Here is an 18142-nt window from a genome sequence, read left to right as displayed (position 1 = left end):
ATGGATCTCATAACCTTAGTCTGAGCTTCCACTGCAGCACTGTGATTAGGTAGTTTCTGCCTTTGAAGGGAAGCTTAGACTGTGGCAACTAAATGCTGTACCATGCATGGGTTCATAAGTGTTGTCACTACTTGCATGTTGGAAAGAATGGGCTTGAAGATCTGTCCAAAGCCTGGTGCCACAGTGAAGCAGGGCTCTTCCACACTTCTTGACACCAATAGCAGACTGTCTGGCAGGCTGAAAATGCACCTAACATCTTGGTATGCATTCTCAAGGCTCTCCCGTATATATTGATGTCCTCACCAGATTCCTCCATAGCAGAATTCACATGAAACCGACAAACTGGTATACAAACTCTCCTTGACCCCTGGCCTGGCTGCAGGCACACATGACCAGTGTCACAGTCTGTGCAGATTAAGGTTCTACACTACTCCCTAAGGTACACACAGTACTAGTGTGAGAGTTGATGGCTGTGTTTGTCAGATAGTGCTTCCTCAGAGCGCTCCATGAAGCTCTTACCCTGTAGTGGCTGCACAATTCTTTAGAATCTGAAGGCATAAAAGACAAAGTTTGATGAGGGATGGGGGATATGGATGGAGAGCATGATATGCATGGTCACAGGATCTGCAGTTTTCACTTCATGATGTGTGCAACTTCCAATAAAGCAGCTGCCTTTAAGACATGCTAACTTGCTGAACAGGCACGACTCACTCACAATGCTTGGCTCCCTTTTAAGCATGCACTCAGCCAAAGTGTTTTGTGCTGGCTGCACATTGACTTGAATAAATTACTCAGAGTCAAAGTCGTAAAGCAGAAACTCGTCCCTTTTGCCTGCTTATGGCCCATAAGCCTCTAATCCTTTCCTATTTGCTTACTGTCCAAATATCTTAAATGTTGTAACTGTACACGCCTCTACCAGTGCCTCTGGCAGCTCATTCCATACAAGTGAGGAGGCAGTATGCCTTGATGGGGCCAGATATGGACTAACTGCATCTTGAGACATCAAATCCAGAAGCAGGAGACATCACTTTATTTCCTTAACTTGAAAAATAAATCCAATGGCCGCACATTTTTTTTAAAAATGGGTACTCAGCCAATCCGGAGAAATTAGAAAAACTGGTCAATGAGTTTTAAGAACATTTGCAAAGGAGGACAAGTCCAGACACTAGGATTCAACATAGTAAAGGCTTTGCCATTAATGAAATGTTCAGGTTGGAAGTTGGGAGGAGAAATTAGACTAAAAAGAGTCTAAGGATAGGGTTGAACAAGGCCAAGAATTAAAGGGCATTGACTTAAAATTAACTGGAGAATGGATACCATTAAATATATACTTAAAATAGTCATCATCAATATCACCTTCATTAGACAATGAGAACAGGATGAGACAGGTTATATATTTCAAAGTTCTGGAAAGATTAAAGCTAATGAAGAAGGGGGATACAAGACCATTAAAGAGATTAAAGTATCTGGGTTTGCAGCAAGTTAAAATATATTTAAGTTGCAGTGACTAAGGGGCTAAGATATTGTCAAAGATGGGCAACACTGCACAGGTGGAAGTAAGTTTCCTTTGTACACTATGAAATAATTCACAACCAAAACAAAAATAGCCTCCAAAAATGTTCTGAGCAATAGGTTCATGGGATCCTACTGATATTTTGCTACTTCCATTCTTTAATAGTTCTAGCATACAGTTAGAAAATATATGTTTGAAGCAAAAGCCTTATGAAGGAGGTCACTTATTTGCATTGATTTAATTATGTTGTTAGGGTCATTGGATGCTCATTCCTCTGACACTGCAGTTACATATGAAATAATTTCAAGATAACTTCAATCTTTCCTTTGTAACTAAGCTCAGGGATCAGATTATGAGTGACAAAATTTAGGATCTCAGCTGTCAATATCCCCATTGTATGATTCACAGTAACTTCATTGCACAGTATTCTCAAGTTGGAGTATCAGAATTCTGTATGAAAAGCATGGGACAGCAGTCTCATTTTCTTTCTCCATAAACTGCTACACTTCAGTATGAAAAAATCCAAATGAATTGAGGATAACTGCAGCAAGGTATTAGTTGTGGCTCAGTGGTAGATTGCTTGCCTGTGAGTTCTGGATTTAACTCCTGCTCAGGACAGCGCAACAAGGCTTACTTTGCAATCCTGAGGGAGTACTGCACTGTCAAAGGTATCACCTCTCAGAGAAGACATTAAACTGATATCTCGTTGGTCTTCTCAGATGGATGTAAAGGATCTTGTGGATGTATTGTGGGGGTAAAGAAGACAAGAGTAGAGGAAACAGCTGCAGTATTTTGGCTGATATTTGTCCATCAATAATCACAGAAACAGCTTAGCAGTAATTATCACATTGCTGTTTGACAGCTGTGTGCAAAGTGGTTAGGTGTCTTAACACTTCAAAAGTCCCTAACTGGGTGTGAAGTACTTTATAACATGCAATGGTCATGAAGATACTACACAAATACAACTTTTTCCAAGTCTCATCTGCAGGAATGGAAACATTAAACTGAATTTGCATCAACATAAAGTACTTTATCAATTCTTTGGGACACAATCATGTGGTGGTCACTGCTTACACCACCCATCCCAAAACTAAGTGGCAGGAACACCCCTTTGTCAATTGAAGCCCTTAAATGGGCAGTTAATGCCTACTTAAATGGCCTCACGTTGCTACTAATATTAAATGAGTGGAACAAACAGTGGTGACTTGCCACACTGGAAGGATGACAAGCATTTGCGTACAGGCTCCTGGGTTGAGGGGGGAAGGCACCCTGCTTATAAAGGCATTTAGTTCCTAATAAGAGACTTGGCATCAAGAAGTGACAGAGAACAGCTACCAAAGGCAATACCCTCCCATTGCTACCAAAATTCTCCTTCCTCCGAGACCTCCCCAACCACCACTGTTCATTTGTGCCCAAATCCCTCCTACATCCAAGGCTTTCGACAAGTGCAGTAACAAGCACAGCCTCCCCAGTTGCTGTGCTGATGACAGAAGAGCTGCCAGCCTGGAATTAAACGGTAGCTCCCAACACATGACTTTTGTCCCATGGGAAGCTTTTGATCGAAGGGCGCGGCGTGCTTGCCCAAAAGCAGGGAACACAAGAATCTCATCAGCTCTCCAGTTGGCAGGCAAGATCTTCATCAACTCCATAAGATTCTGTTCCATTGTTAACAAAATTGAAAACTTGTATTAATTTTTGAAAACCAACACAAGACTGATGAGTATATTCAGGTCTCAACAATACTCACCTAATACAAAACTCATGAATGTGTGATAACAAAGAAGCAGCATGGTACACAGGAGAGCCCGAAAGTTTTCTGTGGATGCTCCTTCCTGCAATTGTTCTAGACCATATTCCTAAAGACAAAGAATCTCATCAATAGAAGAGATTGCATTTTCAATGTATTATTGTTTTGTTAGAATGTCAAAAATGGTATTTTGGTACAAATATTTCTTACACTTTTTACAGGGTTTAATATTTATCATTCTAGTACATTGAACTGAACAGGTATGCAACAACTACACTTGAAATGTGAATCAGAGATAGTAGGAACTGCAGATGCTGGAGAATCCAAGACAACAAGGTGCAGAGCTGGATGAACACAGCAAGTCAAGCAGCATCATAGGAGCAGAAAGGCTGAGGTTTCGGGCCTAGACCCTTCATCAGAAATGGGGGAGGGGAAGGGGGGTTCTGAAATAAATAGGGAGAGAAGGGGAGGCGGATAGAAGATGGATAGAGGAGAGGATAGGTGGAGAGGAAACACCAGGTCGAAGAGGCAGGGATGGAGCCAGTAAAGGGCTTGATGTGGGAGGAGGGGATAGGTGTTTGGGATCTCCCCTCCCCCTACCGCATCCCAAAACCAGTCCAGCTCGTCCCCGCCTCCGTAACCTGTTCTTCCTCCCACCTATCCTCTCCTCCCACCTCAAGCCGCATCCCCATCTCCTACCTACTAACCTCATCCCGCCCCCTTGACCTGTCCGTCCTCCCTGGACTGACCTATCCCCTCCCTAACTCCCCACCTACACTCACCTTTACTGGCTCCATCCCCGCCTCTTCAACCTGTCTGTCTCCTCTCCACCTATCTTCTCCTCTATCCGCCTCCACCTCTCTCCCTATTTATTTCAGAACTCCCTTCCCCTCCCCCATTTCTGATGAAGGGTCCAGGCCCGAAATGTCAGCCTTTCTGCTCCTATGATGCTGCTTGGCCTGCTGTGTTCATCCAGCTCTGCACCTTGTTGTCTACACTTCAAGTGTGATTTACTGGTTGTAAATATCCTGAGGTCATTACAGATAGGCATACATTTTAATATTTTCTTGCTTATTGAACAAGCAATCATTAATGGTCGAACACAAATGTCTATGCACTGACAATCTAAAAAATCTGAGCAGCCTTAAAATTGACTTTTGAAAGGTATTTGACTGATACAAGGAGAGGTGTTCTATTTGCAGCTTAAATCTGACAGACTATTTTACTCAACAAGAATCTTTAGTAAGTTTAACAGACAAATATCACAAGGACAAGCCTCCAATGAACACTGGTTGAAGTTAATTTGTAACCTGATAGCCTTTCAATATTCCCAGAATTCATGATGATTTTACAATGAATCTTTAGAAATAACAGGAAAGAACTGCAGAACAGTAATTAGAATATTAGATCTGACAGATGTTAGATAATCATTCAATGGAGCAGCAGCTGACTACAGGCAAATAAACTTAATGAACACTAATTTTGTAGCTTCTATTAAAGTTATTGTGAGCTAAGCAAAGCCAAGGGCTGAATCTTACCTTTGTTTGGCGATGCCCGAGTTATGTTGAGTTTTTTGGAGGGATTTTCACTGCAAGGTCTAATGAGTTCTCTCACCATTTCTTAGCAAACACACCTCATTGATTATCTACCACATCCCACAGCATCTGTCACATCTGATTTCCATCCAATCTTATCCCATACCATTCCTGAAACAAGTCACCACTTGGTGGATATTGTGGAATCCTTGCTCCTGTACCATCTTTAATTGTACAGCCAGCCAAGCATGTCAGTCTGGCGCTGCACTATATAGTTGTTGACATTTGCCCTGGACATGAAAAACAGGGAAGAATTGACACCCTGCTTTGTGTGCAGGGTCCTGGTGGCCCTGGTCAATGAATGGTGCTGACACAAGATACCCTTCTCCCTCAAGATTAGCTGTGGAGGCCACAACCCAGGCCACGCCATCCTAGGTCATTGTCCTTCTATACTTCTCCAGGGTAAGGTTCATCTTCTCTTCGATACCGACTAAGGCTCAAGCTCTACCACTCTCACTATGTCCTGCAACACCTTTCCCACTGCTATAACCCACTGCAACCCTCAACATCACTCACGGTACATGCCCTCAATGCTGGCTACTTTAATTGCTTGGACACTCTAGCTTCTTATATAATGTAACAACTCCATTTGAATTCTCTATATCGGTATGAAAATATACAGCAATTTTAACTTGATCTTTGTTTCATCAGCATGGAATAATTGTTGTCTAAGGTTGTACGCGATTACTTGCATGATTTGTTCCATGTTTCAGTGTAATTAGTAGTTGCTTTATACTTGTATAATTGGTTACTCACTCACATCACCATTCTATTTAGATGATCAGAACAATTAAACCAAAAGTTGGTCAAATGTTTTCATGCTATGATAACTTACAGATTTCAGTTGCAAGTTATGAACAAATATTTTATTTTCTGGCACAAGGTATCAGAATTGGAAGATTAAATGGTGAGGATCTGCAAGTGAAAGGGCACAAAAGTGTGTTGTTTTGAAATATATGATCAAAAAGGTTAATAAGTGAGGTTCTAAAATGATAGGGTTGATCACAAACAAATAAAAAAGTATTTGCCTCTTGAATTGAGTTGCTTATACCTGCCTCTAAAAAATCTTTTTAAGTTTATATTTGAACTTCCACGTCAAGGGTCTAAATATTTCAGTGGTAGCTGGAAAAGAATCCCAGTGGCAAGAGAGCTAAAGAGAGCTTGAGAGCGCTAAAATACCTGTATGACTTGTTTGAAGCAGAGAAAAGAATATGAAGTTTGAAAATAAGTGATAAAATTTTGTTAAGCATCATTGTTGGTATTGTGTCATTACTCCAGTGATTCACAGACTGTTAAGCACAAATATTAAAGCTTGAATTAAGCATCAAAAACTTTGGTGGCGGTTGTCAAATCAAACTCGTAGTGGAATAGCATCTTAACATCTAAGTATGCAGAGACTTATTTTGAGTGCATAATCTTATTAAATCTACAGATGTATACTGCATTGGCTGAGCCCAAAAATAAGAAGTGGATTTTTTTTTTTTTTTAAAGAAAGTACTTCGCTGAGTGAGCTACAATATTCAATCACTGGATCAATTACAAGAAATGAACCAAGAAAAAACAATATTAACCTCGAAGGTGAAAAAAAGTTCTTCCTTGAGATTAACTTTTGAGTATTTATTCTTACCTTGTTTCCAGAAAATCCAACAAATTCTAAAAGTCGGAGAATCCTTGTTGGCAACAGGGATATAGTCTAAGAAAATGAAGAAAAAGAAAAAAAAAAAAAAAATTGGAAATATTCAGCCTTCCACCAATGCCCACATCCCATGAATGAACAGAAAAAAAATGACATGTTCTCATTGTTTCAGTAGAATATTTTCATGATTCAGATTTTGACATGGAGTGTTGTTATCAGCTTACAACACAGCAAAACTCATTATCTCAGTCAGATCTGATTGGGATTTGGGTACTTCTATACAGGATGTTTAAAAAAAAAAGCTATGCAAATTAGTAGGATTGATATTTTTCACCAGTATCATAAAATAATCACTGAAAAAGAAATTTAGGTTTTGTATGCAGCAGACTGCCCATTCAGTACCAGTACATTTTGCACTTTGGATGTAGACCAGTTTTGACCCTGGTCACCTCTAGGTTGGTCTTTAATTTTAAAGAGCGTCCCTTACAATCACATGCCTAACAAAGACTTAGGTATGGGTTGTCTTTGCTTTAATGGAGAATAATTCATGACATGGAGTAAGGGGGAACCGTATGACTTGCTTGAAGCAAAGAGAATGCAAAGTTTGAAAATAAGTGATAACGCAGATGTTCTTACTCACTAGATTAAAAGCCCCAATTCCAAGTTGAACACCTCCTTCAAGATGGCTGTAATTCTCTCCTTTTGTATAATTGGAAGACTGCACAATATTAAGAAGTTCCCTTTCAATAATGAATAAAAAAAGATTAGAGCACAATAATTAACTACTTTCCACAGTTAAATACTTTAAATTTATATCTGACATCAATTTTTTTCAGATTTAATGTTGTAATTATTTGCATTTAAAGGTTTATCACTTGAGTTTCATCACCATTCTTTTCACGGATCTGTTGTTGAGTTGCATATTTTGAGATGATGTCAGCTTTGAGATTCCCTTCAAATCCTTCTCAACAGACCCTGTTGGCTTGTTAAATGGAGACTGTTGCATTACAAAATAGGGAGAGATTTCACATTCACACTGGTAAGAAACTAAATCCAAGGGATGAAGGGTCTAGGCCCGAAACGTCAGCCTTTCTGTTCCTATGATGCTGCTTGGCCTGCTGTGTTCATCCAGCCCTGCACCTTGTTGTCCCAGTCCAAAAGGAGTTAACTTTTAAAATCTCTTGAGCTATCTGATAATGTTCATTAAATCCAAAACTATAGTAATCAATGAAGAAAAAAGAGAATTGTATATACTCAAAAGCATTTAATTTTGAGACAATGAAGGGGGAGTTAGCATATGTTACAGTGGTTTGAGCTAATCAATTGAGCAATTTTTTTTTCAGAAAACACTTAGTGACCTTCAAAGTTTGAGATGCCCAAATACCCCATTTTCCTATCTGGTAAAATGGTTGATAGACAGTTATGTGTAGGTTTGATTCCCCACAGAACATTTTCCTTCCTGGACCACTGTGGGATGCACTAGGTGAAGACTAAGCAATTCCTCACAAGAAAAAGGGAGAAAGGAAACATCAGCATGACACAACTGTGCATGATCAGAGCAAAATTATTGGAAGCAGATCAAAATATTCAGTGCACCCATCACATGTAAAAGGGATGCCTGGGCTGGGGGGGTTGTCATCATCCTCCATACAAGCTGCTTAAAATTCAGGTTTGCAGGACTCCACTAAAGGACTCTAATTATGGAAACTCGAATAGTTCATTCAGGTCATCAAGCCTGCTCCGTTGTTTAATATTATGGCTGATCTTAACATCAACTGCATTTTCTGCTATAGCTCAATGTCTCTTGCTCCCTGACAAAAATCTATTGATATCAGTCTTGAATTGACTCCACCTCCACAGCCTTTTAGGGGGAAAAAAAATTCAGGTTCCACTACTCAAAGCACTTTCTGCCTCAATAGCCTGGATCCAAACTTTAAAATGTTATAGAAGAACAACAGGAAGTACGAGAGAAACTCAGCATGTCTGGTTGCATCTGTGGAGAGAGACAAAACAAAGTTAATATTGAATCTGATGGAAATCTTCTTTGGAACGGAAGAGGACAGAAAGCAATGTTTGTTATGTTGTTGACAAAGGGGTAGTCGGAGAAGTAGTGAGTCAAACAGATGGCGAGAGTGCCCAGTGCAAAATAGAAAGAGTGCGAAATTGTTGTAACGGATAGATTTACATGAAAAATAGGTGAGAATGGCAGTTATGAATGGTTGAAAATCAGTTGGCTTTTCCGAGAGCAAACCCATGCAAATAAGACACAAGGACAAGGAAGGGTCATTGGATCAAAAACGTTAACTCTGATTTCTCTCCACAGATGCTGCCAGACCTGCTGACCTTTTCCGGCAATTTGTTTTTGCTTCGGAGGAAGATAACTCTATGAATGTGGAGGCTGATAGGATGGAAAGTGAGGATAAGTGGATCCCTATTGTTGTCTTTGGAGGGAGGGGCAGTGGTGATAACGGAAGTGCAGGAAATAGGTTGGACATGGCGGGGGCCCTGTTAGGTTGGGAGGGGGAATACTTGGTTGAGGAAAAAGGTGAACAGAAAGCATGCTGGGGAACCCCTGTGGAAGGGGGCTTTGATTGAAGACTTTATTCCTCATCCTTAATGCCTGTGCTCTTGTATTTGATTCAAAACAAATACGCACATCAAAAGATGTGGAGTAATGCACGAACCGTAATCTTATAGCCAGCTTCTTCTTTAAACAGTTCTATTAGTTTCCTTACAAAGTGACTAAGTCTGAAGACTACATGCACTGTTATTAGCCACGATAATCGCAGAGCACAGCAAACTTACTTGTAAGTCTGGTAACTATTTCTTATTTTGATGCTGCCTTTAATAAAGCTAATCATGTTCTCATCCTGTAATAAAAATGTTAATTAAAGTGAATTTGAAGTCTTGTACATGTTATGAATTGGACAATATAAAAAGGTAATGCCAAGAAGGTAATTCAATGTGCCAGAATTTATTCTTCATTTATACTAACTTTCCCCTCACAGCATCAAACACTCCTAAATATCTCTCTATTACATCAGGAAGCTTAGTGCAGATACTTATTGCATGAAAATGGTCTTTTATTTATTCAAAATATCCTGTAGTTTTTTTCTCGAAACTGGTTTATAATTACAGTCACTAACCCAATTATCTAGCTTTATCTTAAAACAATATTGAATTTATCCAAGCCAACGACACTTAACATGAATGAGCAAGGTTTTAATCAGCTATATTTTACCAAAGTTATGGAGATAACTTCTTCACTTTTCCTTGAAGGTGCTCTAATTTACAGCTGCACTTTTCTGTATTCTCTCCAATGTCCATAAACCTCTCTTCAGGTGTGACACTTTTTAAAAAGGCAAGACAGAATGCAGATGGAAAACAAATACCAGGCACTTCTGTAATGTTTTATTGCTACCAAATAAATTGGGCTAGCCACTGCAGTCTTGTTTGGCCTAAGTGATCTATTCCATAAACCAAGTACATAATACTTATCTGAATGAGATGCACTATGAAATTATGCAGAATTCTAGATTTTCTGAATACATTTAATTCAGTCCATTTCAAGTAGACCAATTTTTTTTTATTTTAACTCAGCCCCATTGATAAGGAATCTTCACACTGCGATGCACAAATGCTTGCATAGTTAACACGTAAGTTGACTTTTCTTTTTCACAATGTTGGAAGAGTTGGAATTTTTGTCAGATGTTCTGTCTTCACAAAGTAGGACACAAATCAGATACCAGAAATGTTGGTGACTGCAAGATTTATTGAGGGAGATCAGTATTACTAGAGAAATGGCGCTAGGAAATTGATGGGATTGAAGGCATATAGATCCCCAGGGCCTGAATCTACATCCTAGGAAGTGGCTCTAGACATAGCGGATGCATTGGTGGTCATCTTCCAGGATTGTATAGACTCTGGAACAGTCCCTGCAGACTAGGGGGTAGCTAATGTCATTCCAATATTCAAAAAGGGAGGTAGAGAGAAAACAGGGAATTATAGACCAGTAAAGCCTAAGATGGATACTGGGGAAAATTCTCGAATCCATTATCAAGGACTTTGTAGCGGAGCATTTAGAAAGCAGTGGAAGGATAAGACGGAGTCAGCATGGATTTATGAAGGGGAAATCATGCTTAACAGATCTGTTGGAATTCTATGAAGATATAATTAGTAGAGTTGACAAGGGGGAGCCAGTCAATGTGGTATATTTGGACTTTCAGAAAGCGTTTGACAAAGTCCCGCAAAAGAGATTATTGCGCAAGATTAAAGCACGTGATTGGAGCAAGTATATTGAGATGGTTGAAACAAACAGTAGGAATTAATGGGTCCTTTTCAAATAGGCAGGCAGTAACTAGTGGGGTGCCGCAGGGATCAGTGCTGGGACCCCAGCTATTCTCAATGTATATTAATGATTTCGATGAGGGAACAAAATGTAACATCTCAAAGTTTGCAGATGATACCAAATTGGATGGGAGGGTGAACTGTGACAAGGATGCAGAGATTCTTCAGCATGTTCTGGACAGGTTGTTGGGTGAGTGGACAAATCAATGGAAGATGCAGGAGATAATTTGGATAAATGTGAGGTTATTCGCTTTGGAAGCAAAAACAAGAAAGCAGATTACTACTTGAATAGCTGTAAATTGGGAGAGGGGAGTGTGCATTGGGACCTGGGTGTCCTCGTGCGTACCAGTCGCTGAAGGTAAGCATGCAGGTGTAGCAGACGGTAGAGAAGGCAAATGGTATGTTGGCCTTCATTGCAAGAGGTTTTGAGTACAGGAGAAGGGATATGTTGTTGCAGTTATACAAGGCCTTGGTGAGGCTACACCTAGAACATTGTGTGCAGGAAGGATGCTCTCGCTCTCGAAGGGGTACAGCGAAGGTTTACCAAGCTGATTCTGGGGTTGACAAAATTGACATCAGAATCCTGACAGTGTGGAAACAGGCCCTTCAGCCCAACAAGTCCACACCGAACTTCAGAGCATCCCACCCAGACCCATCCCCGTGTAACCCACCTCATCTACACATCCCTGAAGACTATGGGCAATTTAGCATGGCCAACCCACCTAGCCTGGACATGTTTGGAATGCGGGAGGAAACGGAGCATCCGGAGAAAACCCATGCAAACATGGGGAGAATGTGCAAACTCCACACAGACAGTCACCCGAGGGTGGAATCGAACCCAGGTTACTGGTGCCGAGGCAGCAGTGCTAACCACTGAGCCGCCACCGTATGTGGAGAGATTAACTAGGTTAGCATTGTTTTTCCTTGAGTTCAGACAAATGGGGGTGGGGGATCTCATAGAGACTTCTAAAATTCTAACAGGACTAGACAGGGTAGATGCAGAGAGGATGTTCCCGATGGTGGGTGTGTTCAGAAACAGGGGTCACAGTCTGAGGATTTGGGGTAGACCATTTAGGACAGAGATGAGGAGACGTTTCTTCACCCAAAGAGTGGTGAGCTTTTGGAATTCATTACCACAGGAAGTAGTTGATACCAAAACATCAAAAGGCAGCACTTGGAGTGAATGGGATTAAAGGTTATGGGGAAACAGCAGGATTAGGCTATTGAGTTGGACGATCAGCCATGATCATGATGAATGGCAGAGCAGGCTTGAAGGGCCAAATGGCCTACTGCTGCTCCTATCTTCTATGTTTGTGTGTCATAGGGTGGAAGACAACATTGATTGAATGGTAAAACGGATGATTATTCAAAGCAAAAGGAAATCATAATGAGCTAAGTAAAGATTAGAAAAGATGGATGTATCGTATTATGCTAATGCTGATGGACAAACACTGACAACACATTTGTAATGAGGGAAGTAAGAGTTCAAGGGAAGGCAAAGCATCAGTGGCTGATCAGATTGTCTCTAGATCGTAACCAATCAAGAAAGTATGTACATGTAAGATTCAATAATTGGCAAGACTTTTTTTCAGATATTTTGAAATATCAGGGAATCAAGGATCAGTCCTCTGAAAGATTTCTCACATCTGAAAGTAAAACAATTGCTAATTTACTAATCAATCATTTTGTACGTGCCTTCCCGAATAAAGAAGATGCTACAGCAAAGGATGTCCTGTTAAAGTTGTTTCAATGGAAGTACCATGAGCTCCAAAAGATGATTTTAGCAAATATTAGCGCACTTAAAATTGATCATGCAGCAGGAAAAACATACCATTCTAAAATGTTTAAAGACTGGGTGGATGTTGTTAACTTAACACCTTATTGATTGTTTTCCAAGAACTAAAAATGTTCTTTTATTATAGGCAAAAAGGTGGGGGGGGTGGGGGCAAGGTCCCTAAAAGGGGTAGCAGGGAAACTTCTAAAACTACAAAATGTTTTCCATTATAAATGATCACTTGGAAAATGTGATGATGGTTGGTGATCCCAAACATTTAGGAATCACAGCTCCTTGCCACACTACCTTCACTTACAATGGCTTGCATACTTTCTATACTATGCATACTTTTGGTTATTATGCAGGAAGAAGGTTCTTAGTGTTCTGAGGAAGGGTCACCGGACCCGAAACATTAACTCCGTTTTCTCCTCCACAGGTGCTGCCAGACCTGCTGAGCTTTTCCAGCAACTTTGTTTTTGATCCTGATTTACAGCATCCACAGTTCTTTTGGTTTTTATTAAGGTTCTTAGGATGGCTGTTAAGATTGTGTATTGACAAGCATGCTGAGTTTAGAACCCCCAAGTATGAGAATAAAATGGAAATTAGGTTCATATATTTCCCAGAAACGCAGGTTTGGACGTAGCTGAGATATCATGAAACCATGCAAGGTCGATGTGTTTTACTTACAAGGTTATTTGCAATGGACAGGGATGGAAGGACTGAAAAAAACATGTTGTAAAATTCAGAGGCCAAGAGTTAGTTTAGATTCTAGGAAGTATTTCTTTTCTGGTGTCTTCAGAAGAAACAAGATACACTGTGAATATGCTATTGCTATGGATTTTTAAAAGGGAACCTTAAGAGAGAGGATTGACAATTGTAGGAATTTAAGCGTTTAGTTAGCTCATTCTGTGCTAACACCTCGACTTGGAGTGAATTAGTTTGTCACTGGGGGCAGAAAAGGAATTTCTCAGTTTTTTCTGGAATTGTCACAGCTTCTTCCTCTTCTTTTTGCATCACAACAGAACAGTTGTTCATGCTATGTAAACTTGCATAGCATAATGAACCAGGCAAACCTGATAGCCCAAATGATATTTCCTTAACCTTCATTCTGTACAATCAGTTGTGCTTTAAACTTGAGAAATACTTTAAATGTTGATTTAACTACAGCGAATGGCTCAGTAAAGAAAACAAAATTACTTTCAACTGAAGTCATAATTTCAAAGTTAACCTGAGTTGATTTGCTTTTAGCAGTTATAATTTTCATTACCCTTTCCCAGAACAAATACTGTTACCTGTAAGAAAGTGAGAGCAGCCCTCTGTAACAAACACTCAGCGTAGCAGACTTCAGCATGCATCTCCTCTGTGTGCAGATCAAACATTGCAAATAAGCTATTGTTATCAAAATACTACAATAAACACCAGTCTTACCATTTCTTGAGGAGCGCTCAATCCTAAATATCAGACATATTAATATATTCAGAAATTAAATCAAGACTGAACAAATTCTGATAAAACAAACCCACATATTTAAGAATTGGTACTGACTTTTAATTCCTGTAAAAATTTATAAACACAAACTAAAAAAGTTCATAAAGCAAAAAATAATTGACAGGAACAACTTAGTGGGTAAGAGGTTAAAGTTGAGTTTAGTTGATCTGAAGCTTCACACATCCCAATGAGGATCAGTACAATAAAAAGTATTTCAGTAAAGAATTGTTTACGTACACATGGAAGGGAAAACATGGATACACCACGTGTTCCAGAGGAACACATCTGCAAGAAGTGTCACTGGCTGCACAAGCTTGAGCTGCTGTGCATGTTTAAGGAAGTGGTCACTTTGCAGTTTAGAGGTGTACAAGCACTGAGAGAACAAGGGACCACCAGGCAGTCTGCCGAGGCCAGATAAACAGCGCAGACCTCCTCCAGAGTCTATCTGGCTTGCTAATTGGTATCCCAGTTTGGATACTGGTGACAGCGGCGATTCAAGAAAGTATAGCCACGTTGGTGGCATCATGGGCAGCTCGGGTACATAGTTTGGGTGGGGGTGGGGAAATAGTTACAAAGGATTCCATAGTCGGGGGTCAGATGCCACTTTAAATTTGAGTGCAGGATGATGTGTTATTTTCCTGGTGCCAGAGTAAAAGGATGCTACAGAACGGCTACAAGACATTCTTTTGGAGGGTAATCAGCTAGGGATTGTGATACAAGTTGGTTCCAATCACTTATTGAGAAATGGTGATAAGGCCCTGGAAGCAGATTTCAGAGAGTTCGGTTGGAGGTTGAAAGCAGTAGTCTCATGATTACTCCCAGTTCCACGTACTATTGAGCACAGAATTTGGAAAATGGAGCAATTGATCATGTGGCTAGAAAGCTGGCATTGGTGGGAGAACATCAAAATGCTGTGGCAGCAGAACCAGTTCTGGGGAAAGTGGGAGTTGCACAAGCTGAGTCTACAACTGAACAAGACCGGGGCAAATATCCTTGCAGGGAGATTTGCTAGTGCTGTTGGGGAGGGTTAGACCATAAGACAGCCATTTGGAACACACAGTCTGTTCTGCCATTCAATGAGATCATAACGGATCTGATACTCCTCAACATGATAGCCTAGTGGTATTATCATTGGACTATTAATCCAGAAACTCAGCTAATGTTCTGGGGAATCTACTGATGATTACGAAACCATTGTTGATTGTTGGAAAAGCCTGTCAGGCTCACTAATGCCCTTCAGGGAAGGAAATCTGCTAAGCTCGCCTGGTCTGACCTACATGTGACCCAGATCGACAGCAGTGTGGTTGATTCTCAAAATGCCCTCACAAGCCACTCAGTTCAAAGGCAGCTAGAGATAGGCAATAAATCCTGGCCAGCCAGCAACACCCACGATCCACAAGCAAATTTTTTTTTTTTTTTTAATAAAAACTCCACATTTCTCCCTTATCCCCACATACCATCTTTATCAAATATCTGTCAATCTCAGCTTGTATATACTTAATGACTGAGGTTTGACAACCCTCTACAGTAAAGATTCCATGGATTCACTATACTCAGAAGAAATTCTGCCTTATCACTATCTTAAATGAGCAACCCCATTCTCAGAGTATATATTCCCTTTGGTCCTAGACTCTCCCACAAGTCGAAACAACCTCTCCAAATCTACCATATACAACCTTATATGTTTCAATAAAATCTCCTCTCGTTTTCTACCTATGAATTAATACAAGCCCAGCTTTCTCAACCTTCCTGCTCAGGAAATTCCTGAACTTTCTCTGGATTACCTCCAATGCCATTATTCCTTCCTGAGGTAAGGGTCCAAAACTGTTTAGAGCATTCCAGCTGTGGTCTGACTAGTGCCTTGTATAGGCTTATCAAGGCTTCCCAGTTTTATTTGCAAAGAAATGGGGTATAAAGGCCAACAGTCTCTTCCTTCCCTCTTACTTGGATGATAGTTTTTTGTGCTTCATGCACTCAGACCCCCCAATCCCTCTGTGCTGCAGCGTTCTGTGCTATTTTCCATTTAAATAATATTCAACTCTTCTATTCTCCCTTCCAAACTGCCTAACCTTGTATTTTCCTACATTATATTACGTCAAGTTTTTGCCCTTCACTTAACCTTTCTATATCCCTCAGACTCTTCATCTCATTCTCATTACTGGCTTTCCTATCTATTTAGCAGACGTAGAAACAGTACGTTCACTTCTGTCATCCAAGTGGGCAATACATATAACTGATCCTTCTGGCTCTCCACTAGTTACAGAATTCCATTCCAAAAATGCCTCCGTTGTCCCAACTCTTGTATTAGTTAGCCAATCCTCTGCCCATGCTAATGTACTACCCCCAATACCATGGCCTCTAGTGCTATGGGGAAAGACTTAAACACAGTGAGATTAGAATTGAGGTGATCAACTTGCATGGTGTTGACACCAAGTAAAACGAGAAAGTCAAAAGAAGAAAAGGATTCAATAAAACACTGCAATAATTTAGATGTGAATTATTTGCTGTTTAACAAGAGAAAATTTTACATGCAAAAATCTTGCAAAGCCAAAATATTTAGATTCCTTAATTGCTTAGGAAGTTGAGTGGCTTTGTGTACCATTTGAATAATAATTATACTTGGAATATAGAAAATTTGATGACCTAGAAGGAGTTGTGTTCCAAGTTCACAACTCAATAAAAGCAGCATCTTGAGTAGTTAAAGCCGTACAAAAACTGACAGCCTGCAGCATTCACCACCCAGACTCACTCATTAATAATGGCTGGATTTTACATCAGACAGCAGATATCGGGGGGAAAGAAACAAAAAGGTTTTCAGAACTAGTGGAGGATAAAACAATAAATTCTAATACACTATACTAACCTTCAGTAAATTGTTCTGCAGCATGCCTATTCATCAAACTGTTGATTGAGTTTGCAACAGTAGTCTTCTTCCGAAATCTAACAAGCAGAAAAATTAAGCCGGGTTACTACCCTATGGATGTAACAATGAAGGTGAACATGTTCTTTTCACACTCTTTACGCTGAAGGTACAGCTTGTGCTATGATAACATTTTCACCAAGCCCATAAAACTAAACATCAAAAGCAATTCAGCTCCAAGAAGGATCAGGAGGGCAAAGCTTTATTATGGAGATGTTTATTCTACAGGAAGCAAGGTTAGACAGCAAACTCTCCTGCCCAAAATGGACAATAATGCTACTATTACATGTGACTGGACCCTTAAAGTGACAGTCCGCTATGCTTATACAAACACACAACATATATCTGTACTCAATGTGACATATTGCAATTATTTATTTTCTTAATTTACTGATTTTAAATTATTTGGTCTGATTTCTGCCATGATGCCCGAGATTTGAGCAGTGTTGCTTGTTGAAGAACTTAACCTTGCATCTTGATTCTGATACATTATTTGATTTTTTAAGTTGTACTCTTACAATTTAATAGGGGAACACTAAGAGTTTTGGCTGTTATTTGTGATATGCTGATAAAGAGATCTTTTAAAAACTAAATTAATTTCAGTGTAGACTAAGGCTCAAATTGGAATAAAAGGAGATATGGCCAATGACTAAATCAAAAGGTTTCATTCATTACTCTGGTGCAATAACTGTGCAGTCTGACACTTGAAAGGGTTAAAACTCAATCTTCTTTCAGTAGAGTATTTTTAAATCACGGATAGTAGGAACTGCCGATGCTGGAGTCTGAGATAACAAGGTGTGGAGCTGGATGAACACAACAGGCCAAGCAACAATCGGAAGAGCAGGAAAACTGATGTTTCGGGTTGGGACCCAAAATGTCAGCTTTGCTGCTCCTCCGACGCTGCCTGGCCTGCTGTGCTCATCCAGCTCCACACCTTGTTATCTCTATTGTTAAATAATATTGTGGAGATAACAGGTTTGTGGGCTAAAAATTAAATTGCACCTTTATTTAAGAACAGAGGTCACCATTCATGACCAGCCTACTCCACTTGAGGTAACTAGAAAGAAAATTTAATGCTGCTACCTTATCTCCGTAAATATTGGACCAAACATTTGTCATCCT

General features: G+C 40.0%; 1 protein-coding gene across 1 annotated transcript in view; it reads right to left on the bottom strand.

The window, feature by feature from the left end:
• LOC109928331 (tetratricopeptide repeat protein 39A) overlaps nucleotides 1-18142 on the bottom strand; it is a 64254-nt gene that overhangs the window by 1936 nt on the left and 44176 nt on the right. The window contains exons 5-10 of the mRNA XM_048602095.1: nucleotides 16964-17040; nucleotides 13905-13972; nucleotides 9297-9361; nucleotides 7132-7231; nucleotides 6483-6548; nucleotides 3261-3369 (exon numbers count right to left, since the gene is read on the bottom strand). Coding sequence (XP_048458052.1) covers nucleotides 3261-3369; nucleotides 6483-6548; nucleotides 7132-7231; nucleotides 9297-9361; nucleotides 13905-13972; nucleotides 16964-17040 — 485 coding nt within the window. The remainder of the gene's footprint in view (nucleotides 1-3260; nucleotides 3370-6482; nucleotides 6549-7131; nucleotides 7232-9296; nucleotides 9362-13904; nucleotides 13973-16963; nucleotides 17041-18142) is intronic.

Source organism: Rhincodon typus, chromosome 10, assembly GCF_021869965.1.
Source record: "Rhincodon typus isolate 14 chromosome 10, sRhiTyp1.1, whole genome shotgun sequence".
Lineage (NCBI taxonomy): Eukaryota > Metazoa > Chordata > Chondrichthyes > Orectolobiformes > Rhincodontidae > Rhincodon > Rhincodon typus.
Note: the sequence above shows the minus strand (reverse complement) of the source record. Positions and strands in the feature narration are given on the sequence as shown.